General features: G+C 40.0%; 1 protein-coding gene across 2 annotated transcripts in view; it reads left to right on the top strand.

The window, feature by feature from the left end:
• tmod4 (tropomodulin 4 (muscle)) overlaps positions 1-11,488 on the top strand; it is a 28,467-nt gene that overhangs the window by 9,110 nt on the left and 7,869 nt on the right. The window contains exons 2-4 of one of the 2 annotated variants that reach the window (XM_032517605.1): positions 3,425-3,605; positions 5,449-5,605; positions 7,148-7,267. In XM_032517605.1, coding sequence (XP_032373496.1) covers positions 3,504-3,605; positions 5,449-5,605; positions 7,148-7,267 — 379 coding nt within the window. In that variant the 5' untranslated portion in view covers positions 3,425-3,503. The remainder of the gene's footprint in view (positions 1-3,424; positions 3,606-5,448; positions 5,606-7,147; positions 7,268-11,488) is intronic. The other variant, XM_032517606.1, reaches the window with a different exon arrangement.

Genomic DNA, 11,488 nt, shown 5'->3' with positions numbered 1-11,488 from the left:
TTGCTCACGTCACATCTACGTCTTCAAGCTCAGTTGGGAGCTGTGCGGTAACGCTCAGCCATCTCTGGAAAAGTTCTTCTAATAGACTTCAGTGGTCTCCGTCCAAGAATAATGGCGTTGCTTTGTCCATTTCTTTAAATGTCTATTTGGGAAATGCAACACTAGGCTACTTGTCTCCATGTACGTAGCCACGGTGTAGATAGATTTAACGCAGAACATAAATAATGATGACCGTTGCTGATGTTTTTTAGCTGCAGCTTCTTGAGATGAATCCATGCTTACTGGTGCTGCCCTCTTCCTCTATTCTAACGCACCTTATGCAAATTGACATATTTTTACAATCAATGACATTGATTACGTAGATGAATCGTCCCAGCCCTAAACTAAATATACTGTACCTTTTTTTTAATAGATCCCTAAAGACAAATGTGATGTATATACTTGTGCAGAAAGCTGCCCATAGTAAAATACGTGAACTCTTGTTGCCATCACAGATGTTATCGGTTCCCGACATTATACAGTACATGCAGACTGGCTGAATGAAACCACATTCTGTGACCTGAGCTGTGATGGGTGTTCTTCTCTGGCCAAGTTGGGATGAAAACTGGACTGAAAACGAAAAAAATTGGACCTGAGAAACCTGATAGCTGCATTACTCACACTGTTGACCCGGAGTGATTGTTGTGGGACCGGGGATGTGTGTCCCAGTTTGAAGGCCCTGCTGTGGAGTTTGAACTCGCTGCTCTTTGCCGTAACAGGCTCGGTTTGCCGTAACGTGTTGGTGCTTGGGCTGCACGCTATGGCCAACACATCGAATTGAGATTATTTTGACTGATATTGTGATTGCAATATGATTCAAGTTATTGGAGGGAATGATCATTTCTGTATCAGTATTTTCCTTTTCTTTGAAAAATGATTATATACTGTGTGTGTTTATACATAATTGATTGTAGTGTGGTATTTGGGGGGGATGTGTATCAAATAGAGCTGCAACAATTCAAGTTTTTATTGTACAATTATCTCAAAAATAATTGGGATTAACAATATTATTGTCTCTTTCAGTCCAATATCTTTGTGTTTATTTATCAGACAAATTAAACTTTTGAATGAATCCCAGATGAATGTTTTGGTTATATCACTGTTGTGTGACCCAGATAATGTAATAACATAAATAACAAAAAAACAAAACTGATAACTAACATCAACTGTCATACCCCCCAGGACCTTAGTTATTGTTGGCAGGTTGGAAACGGTAATTCTTAATTTTTTTTTTTGTGGTTGGACAATTGTTGACAATAATAACAAATATTTCGTCTGTTGGATAGGATTAGTAAGCTCTGCAGCACCACAATACTTAATTTAGAATGGTTTAACAACATATTTTGCCTTTTTAAAGCTTTAGTGTGTAACTTTCCTTCAACATTAGCGTCCATTTCATTAAAGCTATTGCCAAGTGAGTTGCCACAAAGCTAATTCCTCACACCTCTCTGTATTTCTCAGTATAGCTTTTTCAGAAGATTGTATCGTCCGGTGACTTTCCCGCGCTGAAGCTCCAGTAAAGATAATTACCTCTTCTGAAGAGTCCATGTTTATCACATCCTCCATGTCCTCCTTGGCTACTAGCAACAACATGGACGATGGATGTAAGACAGTGTTGTTGTCATTACATAGAATTCCTCATGGGGGCAACATGGAGCTGGGCAATATGTTGATATTATATTTATCAAGATATAAGACTAGATATCGTCTTAGATTTTGGATATTGTAATATCATAATATGGCATAAGTGTTGTCTTGTCTTGGTTTTATAGGCTGCATTAAATCAAATGTGCAATTCTTTTGAACTTACCAGACTGTTTTAACTGTTTTAATTTTTGCCTTTGCCCACTTGGTCATTATATCCACATTACCGATGATTACGTGTGTAAATATTTTGTGAAAGTACCAATAGTCAACAGTACAATATTGTTGCTGTCTCGATATTGAGGTATTTGGTAAAAAATATTGTGATATGATTTTCTCCATATCGCCCAGCCCTAAGGCAACAGAATCTACCCACTGTAGCTTTTACAGATATTGTTACTATTGCACTTTTTCATATTGCAATTTTGCTAAAATTGCAACTGATGGTGCAGCCCTAGTTTGTGCCTTTGCCTTTGTCACTGGTGCAGATATGTTTTGGGCGCGTCCCCTACTGCATGAACAAGTGTACGTCAATGATAAATAAGGGCTAGCACTTTCCACCCCTCTCCTCTCTCCATTCTGCTATTCTTAGTTAATGTGTGGTGAGTTAAGGGTTTAGAGTTACAAAGACTTTTCTCTCTCTCTCTTTCTTCACTCCTCTGCCTCGCTATACCTCTTTGCCTTTCACACAGCAGGACATCAGTGTGTGCTTATTCACCTCTCGTGTGTTTTTTAGAGTGAGAATGAAGCTTACGTAAGCGTGTGTCCTGGAGGCCACTGCAGGATATTCATACAGACTCTGGCCTCCTGAGTATTGCAGGTTTATTATTGGAAATGTATCTATTATTATCATCCTCGCATTATTGAAGCTCTCTGGTCAAAGCAGACAGAAAGCTCTATGCAAATGATGAAACAGTTTGGCAAGGCCAGTGGTACTCCAGGGGGGGTCCCCAGGTAAAATAAGGACAGAGTGAATTACAATTTTGTGAAATGGTTTCAAAAGCATTTTTGTTTTTGATTTTTGTCCCGATTCCATCCCCAGTACTAATTCTAGAAGTATTGCGATTCAATAGTGGCCTGGAAATCCAGACCCAAATCTAAAAGGATTAAGGGTCTGGCATCGAGTACTAAAAGTTGCCCATCTCGATGGAAGGCACCAAGCGTACATTTGAAAATCTCATTGTATTGTCTCATTGGATACACTACACTCCGACCAATCACAACAACACACGGGGTGACGTATCCAGAGCCTCATACACTTAGCTACCATCGAAGCTAACTGGTAGATTAAACTGTCGTCATCTGTTCAGCTCGCCTCTGGCCCCGCCTACATCAGATACACCGATGTGATTGGTGCAGCTCGGCTACAAGGGCATAGTTAATGAGCAGCATTACTCGATGCCAGAGGACCTCGCAGGGCAAAATCAAACTGTGCTCCTGCGAGAGCTCTGGATTTCCAGGGTAATTTGATAGTATTGAGATTTATGATTTTCTTTACCATCTGAAACAATAGTTACACAGATACACTTAGATATAGATACACATGAGACATTTCTAAAAACTCACTGTTTTCTAAAACAATTGCACATCATCAAATCAGTCTGACATTTATTTCATTTGTGAAGAAGTACACCGCATGTATTTTCTGCTTTTGGTTGTGTTTTACTGGATATGTGCATCGGCTTTGTTTCCCACCCCTACTTATCCCCCCCCCTCCCCTCCTCCTTCCCTTCTCTTCCAGTGCCCTCTCCAGCGCCCAGGGGTGTGCAGCGGTGTGTATGCCTGAGTGTGTGTGTGTGTGAGCCAGAACCTCAGGAGCAATGTCGGACCCCAGGGACATCGACGAGGATGCCATCCTCAAGGGCCTCAGCGCGGAGGAGCTGGATCGGCTGGAGGAGGAGCTGATGGAGATGGACCCCGAGGTACGGGGGAAGCGCTTGATATGTCTTAACCCCCGCCAGGCGATTGGATTCTGATCCCTCTTCTCCAATGCCACAGGGCCTCTGTAGTCAGATCTAGGACTGGAACTAACTGTTATTTTCATTGTCATCAAACGTCATACAATGGTGAAAAATGTCGATCAGTGTTTCCCAAAGCTCAAGAAGACGTCCGCAAATATCCCTTTTTTTTTGTCCACAACTCAAAAATATTCCGTTTACTGTCACAGAGGAGTGAAGAAACTAGAAAACACTAATTTTTTGTAAACATTGTGTTTATTGGTTTTCAGTTTGCCAATCAGATCAAATTATACAGTGTACAACAGTTATATAAAACACAGCAAATATTTTGTTATGTCATATAATTTATATATATACACACACACACACACACACGGCATATGTAGGTGTGTATGTACAGTAAGTGTATGTGTATATACACACGTACTGTACATATGTGTATGCCCATAGACCCATACATATACAAGTTAAATAAGAGAAAAAAGAAATGAAATAAATTATTAATAAAATAAAATCAAGGTTGCGTCTTAGATGGATGTTTAAGATCATAATGCTACCCTACTCCCTCAGAGCTTACAAAGTCACATTTAAGAAGCTGGAATCAGAGGATGTTGTCTTTTCTGTTTTTTGTTAAAAGATGACTCAAACGGATTAATCAAAATAGCTGTTATCCAAATAGTTGATGATTAATTTGATAGTTGACCACTAATGGGTTCATTTTAGCAGCTCCATTCAGCTCTGGAGCCTGAGGGTCCACAAGGTCCGGCAGGTTTTTGTTCCCCCGGGTGGTTTATCCGTATGCTCTGTGTCTACGTGGCCCAGCTTGTTAACTCTCAGCTGCAAAGCTGCAGGATGAAAGGGCATCAGAGATGAGAGGTGTGTTCAGTTCCACTTTATTGCAATGCCTCCCCTTCCACCAGCCCACGCTGTGATTAAATGTGTTGCATACAAGACGTGAGCAGCAGGAGAACAAGGGCAAAAGATCAATTGAAGTGAAATCAAGCGTCCCCCTCAACCAGTAAAAGCAAGTGTTGCCATAACAAAGTTTTCCGAATTAAAATGATGAAATGAAGATGCTTGAGGCAGGTGCAGCGACCGGCTGGATTGAGTAACTCCCAACTCTTCCATGTTCACGATCGCTCACACACTTACATGTTTGTCAGTCTTTGTCAGAAATGATATAATTTGCTCGTGACCATGTTTTATTGCGCCCGCGAGATATGACATGAACCTGAAGGCATAGTATGCCCTCTTTTAAAAAAGTATTATGTAAACCGCTTTAACTGGTGTCGTCACTACAGAACCATGGGAAACGGGTTTCCTTAAATACTCGGACCATAGCCATTTAGAAAGTTATGAAAGTAGAAAGGTGAAAATGTACATACGAAAGAAGATAATATTGTTGCTGTCGGGCAGAAACCTTGTGTCTCCACCTCTGAACAATTTGGTTTTCAAATTCGGACCGCGATTTAAAAAAATGCGATTAGCTAATTGTGAGGACCGCGATTAATCAAATGTAAAATATTTAGTTGAATGTTTGGCGGTACATTTGGTTTAACACGCTTTATTCCTCTTTTCGTTACATGTACTGTTTTTCCAATTCTGTAATAATGTTCTATATCACATGTCTGTCTTATTTTCAGTGAAGCTTTCCTTTCATATTTTTATTACTTTTTTTAACATATGTAGCAGAATAAATCGGAAATCGAAGCTTAGTCGCAATACCTGGCAGGAAAATCACGATTAGACTCCTGTTCTTTCGTCTTAATGCCACATCGACGTAACATTTGACCTCTCGTTCTCCCAGAATGCCATGCTGCCCGCTGGCTTCCGACAGCGTGACCAGACGAAGAAGAGTCCGACCGGGACGTTCGACCGTGAAGCCCTGCAGCAGCACCTGGAGAAGGAGGCCCTGGAGCACGAGGACAGGGAGGACCTGGTGCCTTTCACCAAGGAGAAGAAAGGTAGGGGGGGGGGGCAGCAGCCATTACACAAAAACAACCAAAACTTTATTCTTAATTTTCACCTATACAAGTTTTTATTGGCTGAATACAGTGAAGCATGTGAATTTTTAATTTGTTTATTTTGCACAATAAAATCAAGACGACAGTAACACAGGAAAAAAACAAAGATAACAAAAAATAATTGACCTCTTAGTACCTTAACTAATATTAACAATTAAGTGTGGTTAACCCTCCTGTTGTCCTCGGGTCAAATTTGAGCCATTTTCAAAGAGTTTCTATATTAGAAATATGGGTTTCTTTCAACCAAATTGTCAAAAAAAATAATGTGGATGGTTCCATACAACACTCTTCACGAGTAAAAAACGTGATCAGTTTTTTTTTTTTATTAAATGTTGAAAAAAGTGACAAATGTCAGGAAAAAGCTATTATAAAAGTATTGGAAAAGGGGAAAAAAAAGGTCAAAAAGCGCCAAAGAATCGACAAAAACATCAGAAAAAGTGACAGAAACGTGTCAAAAAGTGTCAAATTATGACCAAAAAGTTTTAATTTTTAGTTTTGACCCAGAAAAACAAAAAGTTGCAAGGTTGAGGGAAAGACAACACAAGGGTTAAACAAAGAAAAAACTAACTGTGATTAGACACTTACGTAATGAGTGTTACAGGCCTAGGCATCATTTCTCGTGTGTGTGTGTGTGTGTGTGTGTGTGTGTGTGTGTGTGTGTGTGTGTGTGTGTGTGTGTGTGTGTGTGTGTGTGTGTGTGTGTGTGTGTGTGTGTGTGTGTGTGTGTGTGTGTGTGTGTGTGTGTGTGTGTGTGTGTGTGTGTGTGTGTGTGTGTGTGTGTGTGTGTGAGACTTAAATCCCCATGGAGACTTTTTGTCCTTGTACCTCACAGCTGTATAGTCACCATGCACCACTGCACAGCCCCAGCTCTTACTCTCAGGTCTGGGTGGGGGGGTTGGGGGGGAGGTTTGCAGCTCACTGAGTTTCGGGGCCATTTCCATCGTAGTCCCACAGGCTGACTTGTCCAGACCTACGCCAGGAAATCATGTGACTGAGAATATTTGGGCTGTAGCTCTTGTGCATCTCATCTCATAAACAGAAACCAGTAATGCAACAGGCATATCTGTCTTTTTGTTGGGATCTATAGCTGAAATTGTAGAAGCACAAAGAAAAAGATAAGAAGGCACACTCTAGGCTCCAGTGGAAAAAAATGGAGTTTATAGCGCTGGTCCAGAAATCCGTGATAAGCCCCGACTTACTCGTGTTTTGGGAAACATGATCCCAACAGAGCTTTTACCAAAACGGAGACAAATGTACGGTCTAAAACATTCAGACTGAAAAAACCCATTAGGATAAAAAAAAAGGAAAAGACAAAAAACGTTGGAAACTTTACTTATTTTGCATAAATCCACACACACATCAGACACTGTCTGACTGTCTCATACTCCTTTCATTCCATCTCTTTTTGTCTCTCATCCTGTTTAGTCTTTTTTTTCTCTGGTCTCACCTCTTGACTCATCTAGTCTTTCTTTCCATCTCCAGGAAAGACCTTTGTGCCCAAGAAACCAGCGGAGATCCCTGAGCACGAGCAGGTGAAGCTGGAGCCGGAGCTGGAGGAGGCTCTGAAAAATGCCACTGACGCAGAGATGTGTGACATTGCAGGTTAGACAAACACTTTGACTATTACTCACATCAATAGCAGCAGCAGCAGCAGCAGTAGCTCTCCATCCATCTATTCCTCCCAGGCTGTAATTTATTCCTAACCCCACCCTCAGGTCAGTTGTAACAAAACCGGTATCTCACCTCCATAACATCTGTCAGTGATGGAACGTTACTGTTCCAGCTGTGAAGAAGACTCGCCGTGCGTTCCAACACCATACTCCCATACTATTTAGCATGCCAGAAAGAGACTTAGTATGCCGTCAGTATGCAAGCCAGCGTGCCTTTCTGGCTATTCTGATCCACAATCCTTTGCACAGCATAAAGTTCAAGTTAGGAAGAAGTTATGAAAAAGCAGTGCGTCCCAATTGTATGCATACTGCATGCAACAGTATAGATACAGTATGTACATGCTGGAGATATCTCTAAATAGCCCTAGTGCGAACCTAAACACCTTTATGAGACGACTATAATTTTAATGTCCTTTTTTTTGTTTGTGAAGTGACCTTGGGTGTCATGAAAGGCGCTTTAAATAAAACGTATTATACTGTCTGTGTGTGTGTGTAGATAGATAGATAGATAGATAGATAGATAGATAGATAGAGTGTGGTCTAGACCTACTCTATCTGTGAAGTGTCTTGAGATGACTCGTTATGATTGGGTACTATAAATCAAACTGAATTGAAACAGTACGTCCTTTTTAAGGACTGCTGCAGTGCGTACTAACAGTAAAAAGGAAGGCATGCGACTTTCAACTCAGCCCAGGTTTCATTGAGACCTTTTTAATGGCAGGCATTTTCTCTTGTAAAAGCATAAACAAGCACATAAAAAAAGCACACACAGGACACACCAGGGCCCTGGAACTAGAGCTCATCGGAGTGGAAAACACTCGCTCTTAATCAAATCAATCACACTTGGGCTTTTCCTGCCGTTGTCTGCTGAAAAAAGAAAGGAAAAAAAGCTCTATTCTTCCTATGACGTCGTCTGTTTGTCCTCATGCTGTTTCCCAGCAGCGGGTGCTGATTGTGATTTCATGTGATTTTCATTTCTGACCCACATAGTTGTGTTCTGCAGAACCAGATGTTTTATACAGAACACATCTGTTGACATTAGCATACCCTTTCACCATATCCACCTTCATGTTAATGACTTCAATGTTTTTAACCAGTTCACCACCTGGGTTTTTCTTACTCCCTGATTTTACTGTTGATAACATTGTTGTGCTTGAATTAAAGTTGTTATCAATGTTTTGTAAGCTGTCCTTGGGTGCCTTGTAGGGGTGGGAGAAACCATCGATACAGCACAGTATTGTAATATTTTCTGAGGCAATACTGTATCGATACACAGATGCCAAGCAGCGATCTAATGTTATGTGTTGGTCAGTTTGTCTGCTCAACAATCCCATTTTGCAGCAATACAATTGATTTGAGATGAACAAACTGAGAAATGTATCTTAAATAATACATTTTTATTTAAAGGCGCCTGACTCGGCTCTCAAAGACGCCGTACAGGGTATAGATACATACATACATACATACATACATACATACATACATACATACATACATACATACATACATACATACATACATACATACATACATACATACACTACCGGTCAAAAGTATGGGGTCACTTACAAATTTCCATTTCACTCCATTATAGACAGAATACCAGCTGATTGAGTGGGTGGCTGATCTTTAATGCAATATCTACATTGCCCATTATCAGCAACCATCATCCAATGTTCCAAAGGCACATTCTGTTCACAATCTGATATCATTTAAAAAAAACTACTGAGAAAACATTGGAGACCCTTTTGCAATTATGTCAGCAATAATGTAATTTGAAAAATACTGCCCTGGTTAAAAAAACAATGCAACTGACCTCTGCGGTATTCTGTCATAATGGAGTGCAATGGAAATTTCGAAGTGACCCCAAACTTTTGACCGGTACTGTATACCATACATACAACATACCATACACTACATAATACATTTAAATACATTACATACATACATACATACATACATACATACATAAAAACAACAAAAATCTTCTTATATAAAACAGATGTTGACAAAGTTTCCTTTTGGGGACATCATTTGAAGTTGGGAAAACGTGTTGTAAAAAAGGGAATGAATTGCAATCTATCCCAGAATATTGCAATACGTTTAAAATTGCAATAATATTGTATCGTGACATAAATATCGTGATGATATTGTGTCGTGAGGCCTCAGGTGATTCCCACCCCTAGTGCCTTGAGAGGCACCAACAAATAAAAACTACTATTATTATTATTATTATTATTATTATTACTTAGTATTATTATTATTATTATTATTATTATTATTATTATTATTATCTCCCTGCTGTTAGCTTCATATTGTTTCCCCTCGACACTGAGACAGCTCAGTAGTCCCACGCTAACAGACATGGCCAGACTTTAGGTGGGGTCCGATTCCCCGCACTCAGCAACACAAAAATAAATAAGCCTGGCCACCGGCCAGAGGAAGGGGGGGGGGGGGGGGGGGCACAGATACTGTATCTGTTTAAAACAGACCAGTGGGGAGCTACTGTTTCCACAGATAGACACGCCCCAGTTTTTCATGTTTCTTGAAGCTCAGAGTTACTTGACTAGAGCTCAGACTCAACAGTGAGACCTGTCTTTCAGAAAGCCGACTTTGTTTCAATCCAGTACGACCTCTTTGAACGCTTTGACATTCTATTAATTAGGTCTCCAACTAACGATTATTTTCCTTGTCGATTAATCGATTTAGTTTGGTCTATAAAATGTCCGAAAATAGTGATGACATCGTCAAATGTCTTGTTTTGTCCACAATTCAAAGAAGTTCAGTTTACTGTCCTAGAGGAGTGAAGAAACTAGACGACAGTCACACATTTAACAAGCTGGAACAGAAAATGACCCAAACCGATTGATCGACTATCAAATAGTTGGCGATTAATTTAACAGTTGACAACTAATCGATTCATCGATCAAACTTTGAATCTTTACACACACAATATTTACAAGTGGCTACACTCACTACAATCTTTAAATTAACAGTTGGATGACATACATTTGAACAGAAACTCTCCCTTGTACGTAAAACACAGGTATATTTCTGTTAATTTACAATATAACAAAAAGTTGTGTGTGTTTTTTTTACCATTGACAGTTATTTAACTGAAAAATTCTGGGTTTTAATCACGGTAGAAAGTCCAGGTGATGAGCTGTCAGTACGTTTTCTGTTATTTTACGGATTTATTTCTTAGAGTGATTCACGAGGAGCCTGGATAGCTCACCTGGTAGAGCGTGCGCCCCATGTTCATCTTCAGCTGTCCTATACAATAAAGGCCTAAAATGCCCAAAACATTCTTAACCCTCCTGTCGTCCTCGGGTCAACTTTGACCTCATGTTCAAAGTTTCTATATCAGAATGTTTGGGTTTCTGTCAACCAAATTTTATAGAATTTTTGGTGTTTTATTTAATTGCATAGTATTATTCTGACTTCTCTTTGACCGTCTGTGATTATCTAACAACATTCGTTCCTTTGATCTTAAATATTAGTTAGAATTCTTCATACTTTCTGCTTTTTTAACTCATAAGTTAGATATTATTTCATTAAGGCTGCATGTGGTGTATTGTCCTCAAAATCCAAAAACAATGAGTGTAAAACTAGTGGTAAAAATGTCAAAATGCTACAAAAACGTTGGGGGAAAAAAAACGATGAAGAGACAAAAACGCGGCACTTAGTGACAAAAGTGGCAAAAAATGCTGACTGGAGTACAGATACAAATAAACCATTTTGTTAAGTCTGACACATCTCCATCATTACTCAGTATTCACTAACCCCGTCCCCATTAGTTACTGTTGCTATGCCAAACAAGCATTCCATTCTTTCACTGCTGCAGTTGATGCAATGGTAGTCTCGCATTGCCAGACCTTCCTCCACAGCGCTGCGGAGGAGGGTCTAACTAGTCCATAGTGTTTTGGGAAGGGAGAAAAATGTGCTCTGGTTTATTGGCATTTCTTTGAACCAATCACAATCGTCACAGGAGGCGCCAAGCGCCGGACGGAGCCACGGTGCCGCTGCAAAATAGTCTCGAGAAGGAACCTGTTTCGGTGGAACGTGTACGTTCAAAGGTTGTTTTAGTCGTGTAAGAGTAAATTTAGATTTGACACGTCTGTAGCTAGCTGTCTGGATTTACCCTGCAGAGATC

The sequence above is a fragment of the Etheostoma spectabile genome, chromosome 6, assembly GCF_008692095.1.
Source record: "Etheostoma spectabile isolate EspeVRDwgs_2016 chromosome 6, UIUC_Espe_1.0, whole genome shotgun sequence".
Lineage (NCBI taxonomy): Eukaryota > Metazoa > Chordata > Actinopteri > Perciformes > Percidae > Etheostoma > Etheostoma spectabile.
Note: the sequence above shows the minus strand (reverse complement) of the source record. Positions and strands in the feature narration are given on the sequence as shown.